The 15,870-nt window shown below is 37.1% G+C and overlaps 1 protein-coding gene across 3 annotated transcripts in view; it reads right to left on the minus strand.

Annotated features, from left to right (window-relative positions):
• Positions 1 to 15,870, minus strand: part of Rabgap1l (RAB GTPase activating protein 1 like) — a 583,034-nt gene that overhangs the window by 506,554 nt on the left and 60,610 nt on the right. For all 3 annotated transcript variants that reach the window (XM_051147664.1, XM_051147665.1, XM_051147666.1), the window contains exons 4-6: positions 11,020 to 11,230; positions 9,453 to 9,627; positions 1,432 to 1,589 (exon numbers count right to left, since the gene is read on the minus strand). In XM_051147664.1, coding sequence (XP_051003621.1) covers positions 1,432 to 1,589; positions 9,453 to 9,627; positions 11,020 to 11,230 — 544 coding nt within the window. The remainder of the gene's footprint in view (positions 1 to 1,431; positions 1,590 to 9,452; positions 9,628 to 11,019; positions 11,231 to 15,870) is intronic.

Here is a 15,870-nt window from a genome sequence, read left to right on the forward strand (position 1 = left end):
GACTGTTTTCTAGTTCACCTACTGGTGAGCATGAGCACCCATACCATAATTAAACTCAAGGGGAAAAAAAGCAATAAGAACATATTACTCTTTTAAGCACCAAGAATTTAAAATTACTTTTATATATCCAAGTAAATATAAATAAAAGATGGACAAAAGATACAGATGATAGCAAGTTCATCAAAATCTGAGAAAAGATAAAGTAGCTATTATCATAATGAACAAATACAACTTGTATACTTAAAATAGTTTGTCTTGCCAGAAAAAGAAAAGTACTTCCAGCAACTTATTCAATTTGACATTTACTTTTTATTATTAAAATGACTAACTAGCAATTATTGTTAGAACTAAAAACATTAAAGGCCAAGTGTGATAGTGCACATCTTTAATCCTAGCACTTGAGAGGCACAGGTAGGCCAATCTCTGTGAGTTCAAGTTCAGGACAGACAAGGAGTTTCCAGTGAGACCCTGTCCAAAAAAAAAATAAAATAAAATAAAAAGATTAAAGAGACTGTTAATGTATATGAGTTTAAGTGACTTAAATAAAATAGCCACTTCTTATTGTTTATTTTTGAACTGGAAAGAAAAGCATTTTAATGTATAACAGAAAGGTGGTTAAATGATAGTCAAACCATATAATATGCTAAAAGCAACCACTAAAAATCATTTGGCAAAGAATATTTTAATAAGGGACTGTATGGTTGGATTAGTAGTTAAGAGCACTTGTTATTCTTGCAGAGAGAGGACCTAGGTTCAGTTCTCAGTCCCAGGGGATTCAAAGCCTTCTTCTGACCTCCACTGGCACCAAGCAAAATTAGAAGATGTAATTTTTAAAAATAATACTTTGGTGAAAATTATTTTGGAGAAAATATAAATAAAAGAGATATAAAATTTTCCATACAAATACAAAAGAGATATAAAATTTTCCCTACAAATATAATAAAGGAAAAATGAATTAGCTGGGGGTGGCACGTTTATAATCCCAGCACTCAGGGGGTATAGACAGGAAAATCAGGAGTTCCAAGGCCAGCTTCCGCTTCATAGAGAATTCAAGCCTAGACCACACTACAATGAGGCCTTGTCTCAAAAAAAATCAGAATAAATAAATAAGTAAATGGAGAATAAATTAACACTTTTAAGAAAAAATGATTCTCTGTGGCTGACAAAATTACAGCCTTGTGCCCAGTTTTTATGACTTTAGTTAATATTCTATGAACATCAGATTCTTTTAATCATTAAAATGGTTTGACTAGCTGAGAAGTATGAGGAACAGTGAATGATGATCATTCACCAGCCAAATACTTCTTGACCTATCTCAAGCTTGACACAAACATGATCTAATGTCTAGAAAGGATGCTAGCGAGTGCTAGCACAATGCTAACTTCGGGCATGTTAGCGTTCTCTTCAGATGGCCCTTGCAGATATCCTCACCTAAAGTTTCCTTTTCCATCATCTTCTTTTACCTCCAAAGAGACACTGAAGGTAAACACATCACTGTCCGGGGTCGGGATGACTGAATCTTTAACATCAGACACCTGTCTGGCAGAACGTTTGAATGCAGTACAGAAACTATATAAAATTCTGCTTACCTAAAAAGTGAAAAGGGAACTACAGTTAGACAATAGAACTAAAGTCACATCGATATCCTTCTCTCACATGTTTGAGTCTGTAACCTTCTATACCCACAACTTTCCTTGGTACAGAAAGTAAATATAGTGTAAGCATCTGTCGACCATTTGAACAGTAAATAACAGTTTCGTCAGTTATGCATTTAAAAAGTGGTAGGTAAATAACTATAATAAATGCAGATCATCCTAATTCTAAATTATTAAACATGAAGAATATCATTAGCATGAAATCCAATGAAAAAGATATTGCCTAAATATCCCTGAAAATGCACACTAATTCCATAGAGTGTTTAACTATATGAAATCAACAGTAATACATCATTTCACAGACTTAAATTCAAGTATGATGGGTGTTTGCACACCTACACAGATAAGATTCGACGTAAACCCTAGAGAGAAGGAAATTGGCATTCAAGAGCTGCAGCTGGGATCTGAAGAAAGCAGCATGTCCAGGCCCACTCAAGAATGGCAGCAAGTCAGCACTCTTAACAAAATGGATGAAAAGCATAACAAAAAAAAAAAAAATCTTGAGAACAAGAGATCATTTCCTTATGAAAGGATATTTTCTTTGAAAAGGTTTTCCGGTGGCTGAATTAAATAAGACAATGCAAGAATCCCTTCACAGAAACTGCTTAACTCTACTATGTAGGCATAATTTGTCAGGAGGGAAAATGTATCATTAGTTTATTCTACTTTTTTATAATCAAAGCAATTTCTCCCCAATATGAACAGTAGGGGTCTTTTGGGTGCCAGATACATAAAGGATTGATCTGCCAGGGGAAATAGATATTGTCTGCTATCATCAATCAATACTAATCTCTTATATACAGCTTCAGACGAAGCTTTGTAGGTGACCGACTCAGCTTACACATCCTACCCCGTGTAAGGATTCTGGGGCTGGAGAGATGGCTCAGAGGTTAAGAGCACCATCTGCTCTTCCAAAGGTCCTGAGTTCAATTCCCAGCAACCACATGGTGGCTCATAACCATCTATAATGAGATCTGGTGCCCTCTTCTGGTGTGTAGGTGTACATGCAGGCAGGACATTGTGTAAATAATAAATAAATAAATCTTTCTTAAAAAAGAATTCTGAATAATCTTACAAAGCAGGAAGGTTTTTGCAATGCTTCTTGCAAACCAGTAAAGTGACTGGGTGGAGAGGACTTTTAAAGGAAGCTGCACTGTTCTGATTAGTTCTCTGTTAGCAATGACTTGTTCTCACAGAGTAGTAAAGAAGAGACTCAGACTCAATGAGCTCATGTGTACCTAGACGACATAAATATGCCCAAGTGTGCTCATATTGAGCTACACTGAATTGTTTAACAGATATCTTTCACCATTTTTGTTTTGTTTCTTTAAATGCTAATATTTAAAAAGTTAGTAAACATAAAATTTAAAAACAAAGATCCAGATGGTTCTGTGGTTAAGAGCACTCTTGCAGATGACTCAGGTTTGATTCCCTGCACCCATATGACATCTCACATCTGTCTATAATCCCACTTCCAGGGGCCCTGACACCTCTTCTGACATCTACAGGCTCATACAAGCATATGGTGCACAGACGTGCATACAATCAAATAAATAGCGCTTTTTAAAAGCCAGGTAGTGGCTCACACTTGTACTCCCAGCATTAGAAGAGTTGAGACAGTAGGATTGTCACCACTTCAAGGCTAGGTTTAGCTACAGAAACTTTTATCCAGAATGGGAAGGGAAGGGAGGGAGAGAGGAGGGAGGGGAGAGGGAGAGAGGGAAAGAGGGAGCCGGAGAGAAGGAGAGAGGAGAGAGGAGAGGAAGAGAGGAGAGGGAGAGAAGGAGAGAGGGAGAGAGGGAGAGAGGGAGAGAGAGACTTAACTAATTTAAGTTCACAAAAGAGGCTATATATCTGTAAATGTCTCCAGATTATAAAATATTACAGTGAAAGGATACAAAAATAAATACAAAATGAGAGTAGAGTCTGCATTTCCCAATGAATACTCACTAAAAAGATTTTAGCTAAAGTCCTCAGTTTCTCTTTGGAACACCCTCAGCCTGAGAAAGGTAATATTGACACCTTTCAGCAAAGAGCATTTTATGGTAGTGTGGTCTGAAGAGCTGTCCATGTTTGACTCAATGTTTTGGAGTATAAAAGATTTCCAGGGTGAATAGTGAGAATGTTTGAATCTATTCTATTAGCATGAAGTTATATGTGTATTTGTATTTTCACATTTATTTATGACTCAGAATTTTTCTAAACTTTCCAAAAGCTATTCTTGCCCCTGGGTCCAAAGTAAGTGTCAGAAGTAACATCTCAAACTGTGCACTAGAAACACCAAAGACTTCAGATCTCTTAGTCCATCAACACATTGGTTAAGTAATAAGAACTTTCATTACCTTACACTGGGAAATGTAAGTAAGATCTCACTGAACATTAACAAGTTTCTCAATTTCAAGGTCAAATTAGCAATGAACATATTAATCTAGGAAACACTGATTTTAATTTCCTTAAAACAAAAATACTATTTCTGATAAAGGAAACAGTTGAGCTACCATTATAGTTCAGTGGTGCCTTGAACATAAACAAGGTGCCATGATTAACCTCAGAACTTTAAAAAATGGAATTTGTTACCTCAAATGGAATACATTATTCACTTTTCTGTTTTTATTTAATTCATATATTCTGGAATTAATTTTCATATATATATATATATATATATATACACACACACACACACATACAAGCATGCTACATTTTAAAACAAACTGTCCTCAAACTCTTAATAGTTGCACTTTCACCAGTTATTCAATTACCCTAAAATACATTTCCAATACCAAATTAATTCTTAAATAAAAAAATTTAAAATTTTTAACACTAACAGCTCTATAGAAATAACCCACAAGCATATACAGTTAACATTAACAGTAGAACTATACTTACAGCACAATATTCATAACTATAAAATATTTTAGTTGTCTACTTATGGGCTTATATAAACAAGGTAAGATAATAAAAGCAGTAAAGAACTGATATTAACAAGAAGTAGTGACCTCAAGTCTTGTGCAATTAAAACAATAAACTTACTCATTAAATAAATTCCTAGGCATTTTTCGTGCACAAAGTAATATTCTAGGTCTATGGATACATTGGAAAACATCAATCTTACACTTCAACAAGTACTAATAAAATGTGTTTAGGTTGAGCAAGATCATTAAGTCAGCCAAAATCAGAAATGTTAACCTAAGTTTCATGACATTAATTTAAATGTGCTCTCACAAATAGCTATTTCCACCAAAAAGGTTTAAATTGTGTGTGAATTCTAGAGTCAGTGAACAGAATAAAAGAGATACAATGATAGTAAAGTTCAGAAGCAGTGATTAACATGTCAGTTCTTAAGGACTATATAACTAATTTCATAAAGTAAATATAAAGTACATACCATGGCAAATACTATACCACAGAGCACATTATTAAAGTGCGCGCGCGCACACACACACACACACACACACACACACACACACACACACAAATAATCCAATAGACACTTTTCTGTAGAGAGCAGAGGTTTATTGAAAAATAGTACAGTAGAATTGATTCCACAGAAAGCATCTATAGAAAACAGTAGACACAAAATTGGGCATCTGAGTTGTGCTACTGTGTGAGGGGAGGGGACACATAGATATTTGGAACCAGATATAAACTACAATCTTAGCTATAGTAGCATTATAGTAACTTTATTTTCTTTATTTCAGTATTTATCTAAATGGCAAATATTACACAGTTAAAGTTCAAATAACGCTTACTAAAATATCTAGTTACTTTTTCAAATATAAAAGTTTTCTATTAATATTCATATAACATAATCTATTCTTTAGAAATACTATCAAGAAATGTTCTTTTAAAAAATAAATGTGGGGCTGCAGAGTAGGCTCCATGGTTAAGGGCACTAATTGCTCTTCCATAAGACCCTAACTTGACTCCCAGCACCCACATGGCAGCTCCCAATTGTCTGTAACTCTAGATTCAGGGCATCTGATGTCTTCTTCTGTAGGCACTGCAGACACATGCTGCAGAGAAATGCACGCAAGCAAAACACGTATACACATAAAATAAGTGAGTAAGTTTTTAAAAAGAGGGGGAGTGAAAGAAGGGAGAAAGGGAGGGGGAGAAGGAAGAAATGTAACTATATCATTCTATTAAAAAATCATGTGACTGGGTATGGTAGCACACAACTTTAATTCCAGAACTTGGGAGGCAGAGGCAGGCAGATCCCCGTGAATTTGAGACCAGTCTTGAACTGATCAACAGAATGAGTTCCAGGACAGCCAGGGCTAAGAAATAAAATAAAATCTAGTGGGGTATGGTGGTTCATACTTTAAATCCTCGCACACAGGAAATGAGACCATAGCTGCATGCACCTTCATATACATACATAAGCGCACATACCATGCACACAGACACAAAGAGGGGGGTCTTTAGCACTAACAAAGCCCTTTAAAGTTTTCTTTTAAAGCTTTGTGTACCATAACCACAAAGAGGCAAGAAGCATGGGGACCTCCTTATCTTCTTAGTACTTTGTCTGCAATGCCTCAGCAGAAGCCTTACATCATTCTCCCTGTACCAAGATCACAACACTAAGATACATCTGGTTGGACTGTCCAACTATTTTGCTATATGCCACGAAGGTCTAGTCCAATGGGGTCCTACAGAAGACTGCCCAGGGCAACAGGCCAAATGTATCCTGCTATCTCAGTGTCCAAGAGAATCATCACCCTCGCTGGGCTTCCCTTCTCCCACTGTTGGTATCTGCTGCTTGAAGAGATGGATTCATTGTGAAGTAGCCATGTTGTTACTGCTCGAGAAAGCATCTTCTTTCCTTTTAGTAGAAAAACCTTCAGGTACAATCCAGGGACTTTAGGGAGTAGAAAGAAGGGAAAATAAAGTAATTAATGACATTGCTACATATCATACATAAATGATAATATTTATTCTTTAGTCCCTAAGCTACTTGTACCCACCAAGGACTCAAATAGCAGTTATCCGTTTACCACAAGACAGAGAGCTCCTGGGAACAGATAACCAGATGAACCAATAAACCTAACTAAAAGATTTCAGATAAATTCAAAGTGTAATTATATTTTTTGATGAGGTAAGGAAGATATTGACAGACTTGAGCAAATATAACTGAAAAACAAGCCATGCAGCTGATAAATTCACTTACAAAACACAATGAAAAACAAGCTTACATTTATTTTTTACAATTTTTTAATTTTATCTTTTATTACTGTGTGTGTGTGTGTGCGCGCGTGTGTGTGTGTGTGTGTATGTGTGTGTGTGTGTGTGTGTGTGTGTGTGTATTTTGCATACGTGGGTGGAGGGCACAGAATACATCCACCTTATGGTGCCAGGAATCAAACTGAAATTGTTAGCCTTGGCAGCAAGCACTTTTATCCACTGAGCCATCTTAGTGGCCCCTATTTTTTATAATACTTAAACAACAAGGAAGTTGTTGCTGAAAATGTACAGTTCTTCCTAGCTAAAGATTTCAATTTGAGAGCCGGGCGTGGTGGCGCACGCCTTTAATCCCAGCACTCGGGAGGCAGAGGCAGGCGGATCGCTGTGAGTTCGAGGCCAGCCTGGTGTACAAAGTGAGTCCAGGATGGCCAAGGCTATACAGAGAAACCCTGTCTCGAAAAAAAAAAAAAAAAAACAAAGACTTCAATTTGAAGCCCAGCTTTTTTATCCATTCTTGGGTCAAGATAAAGGGAACCACACAAATTATCATTTAAATGAGAACATTTTTTAAAATAAATATAAGGGAATTGGTAATATGCTTGGACAATGGGTTAAGGTTGCTCCAGGCAAACAGAAACATAAGCTCAGCTATCTAAATAAATCCTATCCATATTGCGGGATGTTAGGAGCATCAATCAAGTAGATGCTCCTATAATATCTAAGTCAATGGATAGCTCAACATTTAAAAATGTTCCCTATTAATAAGATTTAATGGCCATGGTCATGTACCTCCTTTTCTGAACAATATATTTTAACATCAATGATTGACAATAAAATACTTTCAAAAATGTCTTATGTATGCTTCTAATCCCAGCACTTAGGGAGGCAGAGGCAGGCAGATCTCTGTAAATTCAAAGCCAGACTGGTCTACAGACCAAATCCAGGACAGCCTAGGCCACACAGAGAAATTCTGCCTCAAAAAAATATTTTTTTTTTTAATTACTACATAAAAATCACTTTCTTACAACCAGCAACACTGTCTAGAAATGTAATAGATGTTACTATTTCCAAAATTATCATGGGAAGAATTTCTCACTTTTCCCCCATTGACCACCCACTGTTAAAGCTCTTAATCAATGAATGACTTCCCCCTACATAAATAAATAGATGCTATAATCCCAAGAGACAGTTGCATACCATCAGTTACAGAAATGCTTGCAGCAAGGTTTCCTCTCAGCTTCCTCCTTAGAGCAGCATTTCCATCTCACAGTAGGGTTCTTCAATTCTTCAGAGTTTATTTCCTTGTTGTTCGGCTCCACTGATCCAGTACCATACAGGTGTATTAACTGACAGCTGTCAACATGAAATGCCAGGACGCTACCAATCTGTTTCCCCACCTCTGCAGCAGAGTGTGTAAGGATCAGAAATAGTCCTCTCATTCACAAAAATCCATGTGTTCCATTGACACATTCGCACTCAAGTCTACTGTGTGCCAGGCACACTATCAGCACACTTGGACACATTCACTCTTGCCAATCACAGTTTTCAGAAAGAATTAAGTATATAGTACAGACTGAAACATTGTCTTTATCTGAAAAAGCAACACTAACAACTCGAAGTTTGTATAAGGTGTGAATTCGGGCAGAGAATTTTTATAGATAAAGAATAAATTATGCGTTTCCACACATGTTCATCTTAGTGTAAAGCAAAATAATCACCAAGGCATAAGAAATAGCCTGCCAATCACACTTGGTATGAAACACACAAAGATCTACATTTCTTTGAATTCTCATGATGTAGCCATAAAAACTTCCGTAATTAAAATTATGTGTTCGATCTGCATGGTAAATAAAAACTAGAATGGCACTGCTTTTAGCATTTTCTGTTGACAATTTAAGATTCAAAAGCTAGCATACCCACACAAACCTCCTTTTCAAAGCCTTTGAAATGGCTTCAAGTACTAGAGAAATATAATTTAAAGTGAGGGGACAAGTCAACCACTCAGAAAAGAGCACACTTGCAGGCATTTGGTTCTGAACTATTATCCCAATGATAGGATAAACCACTAATTAGGAATAATTCCTAATAATATACTGACATCTTCAAAGGACTCTAAGTCCCTCTAACTCAATGGGAGCATTTCTATTTTTAACTGGGCCAACTCAAGAATGAACTCAAAGCTTACAGTGATAAAAAGCAATCACCAGTGATATATCATCAGAGACCTGAGAAAGAGAGTTAGTATAACATGCAGGTGAAAGCATTATACAACTACCACGCCCAGCAGGAATCTGGGCTAAATAATAAGAGGCACAAAAATACTCATCCTTTCTGAGCCAAAGCAAATACTACAGTAACCGTAGGGCAGAAGGACATTTTACCAAATGGTATTGTCTATTATACCTGTTGTAGCTACAATATCATGTTCATGCATAAGGTACCAGACTTAGTTAGCTTTCTATGTTTAGTTACATGCTACTGAAAATATTAACATGGTCTGTATAGTATCCAAGTTTACATAATGTCTTTTTATGACAGGGAAAGTAAAAGTTCAAAAATATTACTTTAATTCAACTCTGTAAAAAAAAAAAAAATGCTACATTGTATCATACTTACTGCCTCTTTAATTTCACAGGTGAAAACATGTATCTGAAATTCTTCTGAGCCATGAGAACTCTCTGTAAATGCAAAGCAATTGCTTTCTGTTGTCCCATCATGCCCACGTGCACAGAACAGCACTTTATAAATTGGAAAAGATGCTATCTCCACGTTGCTTGACTGGTCTATGATTCTACAGTAATTAAAAAAAAGATAAGATATCAACTATCAAAGAACATCATGCTAATATATGACATAAGACAAGTATCTTAAAATCACAAAACAGTTATTAATACAAGTAAACAAATTATCTCCATGTTACTGAAAATCTACGTGTACATACACACGCACCACACACACAAAATCATTTCATATTAACAAGTTCTTCATTCTTCTGTTTCCTTATTAGCCAACTCATATACTCTCCAAAGTAAACTACAGATAACTATTTAGAAAAAACTTTACATATACACATATATATATATCATAGATGCACATCCTTTTCCTACCTGCAATGGCAGTCGGCAAGACCCACCAATTCATCCTGCATCTGCTTCTGTCTTGCAATGCTGGGATGGCAAGCATGTAGTCACACTAAGATTTTTTTTCCTAGTGGCAGTGACCCAAACTCAGGTCCTGTTTTGTACAACAGGAGTTCTTGGCTCACCTTGTTGTTCGAGAGAGAACCTCGCATTGGGACCTGTGGCTAGACTGGCACATATCTACCCCAGGGATCTGCCTCTCTCTGCCACTCATTTTGAAGGCTCTGGGAGGAAGGAAAGTGCTTGCTTTACAAGTTAAGATGACCTGAGTCAGACCTCCAGAACACACAGGAAAGAAAAGAATCTGCATATGGTGGCCTATGCTTGTCATGCCTGTGCTAGGAGGTCAGCAGGTAGCTCTTGAGGCTCTCATGGGCTAGCCAGCAAGCCAGCCTAGCAAACTTGGCAAATTCCAAGCCAGTAAGAGACTTTGACTCAAAAAAAAAAATATTTTTTTAACTTTAATTTTTATATATTTTTATTTCATGTGCATTGGTGTTTTGCCTGCATGTATGTCTGTGTGAGGATGTCAGGTCCTCTGGAACTAGCATGACAAACAGTTGTAAGCTGCCATGTAGGTGCTAGGAATTGAACTTGAGTCCTCTGGAAGAATAGCCAGTGCTCTCAACCATTAAGCAATCTCTCCAGCACCCTTAAAAAAATTTTTAATTTGAATTTTTAAAAGGTAGACAGCACCTAAAGAGCACCACTAGTGTCTGCCCTCTGCCTCCACACATGTTCCCACCACATTCAACACAAATTATATATTAACACAATTTTTTCCTAGGACACTAAAGGCTTTTTATCAGAACTCTGTAAACTTACATTGCTGTTAGTCAGGACTTAACTTGTTATCCTAATAAAGCTGAAAATACCCTCTGCAAATAAGAACAAGTTCTAAGCCTAAATGTAATTTTTAATTTGGATTGTAAGTTTAGAGGGTATAAATGAACTCACAGTTCAGTCCTACATCTGATTTATGATAAAATATACTGAGCACGCCTCAGAATAATTAATCATACGTTAAGAAAAGTAAGGCTTACCTCACAGAACCTTCTGGAACATTAGGCACATACAGAGTAACAGCAAAGGGGTACTGACTGGAAGATCTCATGGTTGCCATTGCCCGTAGTGCTTCCACCTCGCTACGTGGGGAGGAGACCTTCATGGACCCTAAGTAGGTCAATTTGTTAAAGAGAACACTGTCTTCTTCAGGAGATCTGCTTGGAGAAGACGGTCTGGGTGTGGAAATTTCTGGGGGGGTGGGGATGAAAACAATCAAGTCACTAGAACATATTCCACAGACAACAACAGTCATTTCTTCATTTTCTTATCACTGGCTCACCAGCATGTGCAAATTATTAAGTATTCTAATGAAGTTATTTTTCCTCCAATTAATTTTGATGATTGCTTCACCCAATTTTACCCCTCTATATAACAAAAACATATATAATTCTATGCAGAACATGCTTTAAAATCTCATTATTGTTAGAGAATATCTATCTGCATATAAGAAGAAAACAATTAATTTTAAAACTATAAGTCATTTTAGCCATTAACTTTCTTTAAACTATAAATAAATATCAAGATGTAAAGTAGTAGTATTACATGCACGTATGTTTTATGCATTTCTGTCAGCTTAGTAAGACATATAAAGCAACAAACAAGGTCCTATAGTAAAATCATGCATAATAACTAGCAAGCACAGTACAGAGGGAAGCTTATGGCATTTGGAGAACTGGGTTTCTAAAAATAAGGAGGGATTTTTTTTTTTCGTTTGGTTTTTCGAGACAAGGTTTCTCTGTGTAGCCTTGGCTGTCCTAGACTCACTTTATATACCAGGCTGGCCTGGAACTCACAGAGATTCACCTGCCTCTGCCTCCTGAGTACTGGGATTACAGGTGTGTGCCACTATACCTGGTTCGAGGAGGTTTTAACTTGTTTGTTTTTTTATAAGAATATAAATCTTCTACAAATCTGTGTAACAAAAGATTATAAGTACAAAACAATAGTAGATAAATGGATCTAAAACCTTAAACAAAACCTTTAAATTTTACAAATATAAGGATTTTAATTTCTTACAAAATAAGTAGTAAAATAAAAGAAATAACTGAAAAAAAATTCTAAATCTGAGTAACTTAAGATGTAAAATGAAATAGTCTGTGGAAAGTTATTGAACAGAGAATTTTTTTTTTCTACAGAAGAAAAAAATTTTACAGTAAATTCCTTCAGCTTAAGGAAAATGAGTAGAGAGGGAACTGAGCACTCCCAAGAAAGACTCTGCTCGGGCTCAGGACAATATGCAAATACTGAACACTTAGTTAAGTAAGTTCCAGGAATACAAGAGAATTTAATGTGTGGAAGCAAGAGGGTTATAACTGCCAAGGGGGAAAACATGGCTAAGAACTTCCTAAACATGGCTAAATATATAAATCTCCATATTCAAGACTCTCAATGACTCTAAAAAATAGAAACTCAGGCTGCCCTTTTCTCCAAGGCCTCTGCCAAGACTGCTGTGTACTGTGGAGCTTCAGACACATTCAGTGCCCAGTTGCCAATTTCAGGAAATGCCTGCCCTGGATGACTTCAAAGTAGTATGGTCTTCGTCCCCCTAAAGGAAGTAATGACCCACAAAAGTGTGCAAGTGCAGTTTTGGATCTGAATGAGAAAACTGCCTCCATCAGGACTTCAAGTTTCTGGCAACACCGTGCTTTGAGTAATGTATGTGGTCCCTGTAGGAGGTACTTCAGTTCAGATGGGGAGAGAAAGCTAAAATGCTTTAGAGAATTACAGAGCTGTGATAGAATTCCAGAGAATACTTGTAAAGTCCAGCCACACCATGGCCGTTGAGCTACATCTGCAACTGTAATTATCAGAGGCACTAGATGTGGCTGGCAACTTGCTAATTCAAAAGTATGTTCTTTTCAGATATCAACTGGGATGATAGCCATCTCAGGATAGTGTAAAACACTCAAAGCTTAGGACATTTGCTTTTGGGTTTTTTGTTTGTTTGGTTGTTTGGTTTTTCAAGACAGGGTTTCTTTGTAGACCAGGCTGGCCTCAAACTCATATCTGCCTGCCTCTGCCTCCCAAGTGCTAGGATTAAAGGCATGCACCACCATACCTAGCTAGGACACTTCTTTTTAAAAGCAAAGGTCTGTGAATTCCCTATAATGGGCCAGACATTAACAATGTTGTTAATAGTCTTTGTCTTTGTAACCATGTTGGAACTGTGAAAAGCAGACAATGTATTAGCAAATGAACATCCTTATATTCCAATAAAGCATACTGATGAACACTGGGGAAAAAAAAAAAAAAAAAGAAGCTCAATAGGAATCAAACCACTGACCTAACGGTGTGAGCTTATCACCCGAGCTATTCTGGAAGGAAAAGGCAAGAGGACTACAAGGTCACAGCCTGCCTAGGCAACAGAGCAAGTGGAAGTCAGCCTGAGCAACAGGGGGTGAGCCACACTATCAAAATAACAAAAGGAAAGCAAAGCTCTGCATTCAATCCCCAAGTACTGTAAGAGAAAATGGAGGCAAGGGGTTGGACTACAGAAATGTCCTGATCTGAAACTATAGAGGGGCTGAAGAGATGGTTCAGAAATTAAGGGTGTTTGCTACTCTTCCAAAAGACCCTAGCAAGCATGATGGGTGACCCATAACCACCTGTAACTTCAGTTCTCAAGAATCTAATGCCCTCTGCTGGCTCTGGGCAGCATCTGCACACACTTGTGCAGATACACTCACAAACATATACACCCAGAAAAGTAAATAAAGTTAAAAATAAATTTCAAAAATTAAAAAAAGAAACAATAGAAATGAGAAGACAGTAGACATCTTTCACAAGCTCCAATAACAACCAACCAAAACTATCAATCAGCAATGAAGGTAAAACAAAGCCATCTGCTTATAAGAAAAACTCAAAACCAGCTCTGAAAGGCTATAACAAGCATTATAACCTGAAAAAAATAGTATAAGGCAATCTAGAGTATAAAAAGTGAACAAAAACAGAAATGATGATGCAATGATGCCACACGCCTTCAATCCCAGCACTAGGGAGGCAGAAGCAGGTGGATCTCTAGGCCAGTCTGGTCTACAGAGAAAATTCCAAGACTGCAAGGGCTATACAAAGAAACCCTGTCTCCAAAAAAAAAAAAAAAAGCAAGAGCGAGATAAACTTAATTTTTTCTTATAAAGTCTTTTAAATGTATATAACTGCTGAAAGCAGAATATGTGACACTGTCTCTTGTGTTTTTCAATGAGTGTGTGTGTGTCAGCAAAACAAAAGAGGATAGAAAGGTGCTCAGCATGGTTACAGTGATTCCCGTGTTTGCCTGAAGTGGTTAAAAGAAAATTATCTCTAGGTAGGTACACGTTCAATACTATATAAATGTTCAAGTAATACCATTAAGTTCTCTTTCACTGAACCACATTTCCTATGATTTCATTCCTAGTTACATTACAATATTATTCTTTTCCCCTCCTGTTTGACTTTTCCTAGCTGATATGCCAAAAAAAGAAAAGAAAAGAGATTCTCTAATATTTTCTTCATCTTCTTTTTTATTTTTCCTTTTCTTGCTGTGTGGTTTAGTGTTGTTTTACTTTGTTGTTTTTTGAGACAGGATGTCTCTGTGTAGCCTTGGATGTCCTGGACTTGATTTGTAGAACAGGCTGGCCTTGAACTCACAGAGATCCACCTGCCTCTGCCTCCCTGAAGGACAGGATTACAGGCATGCCCCACTGTACACAGCTTAGTATTTTCTTATTAAATGCTTGGTTCTTTCTTTTCTTTTTTTTTTTTTTTTTTCTTCTCTTTCCTTTTCCTTTCAAAGAATAGAATTCACTATTTCATTCATGCTATACAAATTCTCTATCACTCAAATTCTTATTTTCACTCGCAAATATTTGAATCTCTAAAAGGAACTTTATTGTATGAAGAGTCAGGGGTCTAATTATTTTATTCCATTATGAGAAACAACTGTCCAATACCATCTACTGAATCTCCATATTCCTCCACAGAACTGAAGCAAATTCTGTCACTTACTTTCTGTCTAGATATACATTTCTTTTCCAGCCATCTTGCATTGGCTAGACTATTAGAATTTAACAATGCCACAGCAATAGATACACTTCCTACTTGATCTTGATTTGATAGTTATTATTTCTCTGGTTAAATACATTTTCCTTCTGTTTGGAGATTGACAAGTGCTCTCACATTCTCTCACGTTCTCCCCCCACCAGCCCCACCTCTGTAGTGGATATAAACATGTTTTTGTTTTGATCCCAAGTATGGGATGGAGAACAGACTTGTGAGAGATCAGGTGATGTTTATCCACTAGAAGCCGAACCACCTTGTGAGGGGGCTTGGTTTTTGCCAGCTGAAACACATCTTAGTACAGACTCTAAGAGGATATATATCCTCCAAAAAAGGAAGTGGGGCCTTTTCGTCTTGGTATTGTTTGGCTGTTCATCACTCCACTTCAAGACGCTCCTAGAGAGAACCACTCCCACGAAGTCTTGGAGGCGCCCAGCTTTGACTGCTGCTCTGGGCTCCAGCTGCTGTTCCAGGTCCCAGCAGCAACTTTGGTGGAATTGCTGGTCTGCTGAAATCCTGCCACCTATGCCAGGGGAATCACTCCTAGGAACTAAGTATAAAAAACGTCTACTTTTCCTGTTCCCATAAACCTCCTTTCTCTCCTATGTAGGTTAGGTGGTTTGGAAGGGCATTAAAGAATCCCAAATAAAGTAGATTTGAGAAGGTCAAAGCCTACAAACTCTCTCTCTCTCCCTCCCTCTTTCTCCCTCTCCTATTTCCCACTTTCTCTCCTGAAAGAAGGAAATGTATTTAACCAGAGAAATTATACCTATCAAAATTTTATAGATTTATAT

Source organism: Acomys russatus, chromosome 6 (genome assembly GCF_903995435.1).
Source record: "Acomys russatus chromosome 6, mAcoRus1.1, whole genome shotgun sequence".
In the NCBI taxonomy this organism is placed as follows: Eukaryota; Metazoa; Chordata; class Mammalia; order Rodentia; family Muridae; genus Acomys; species Acomys russatus.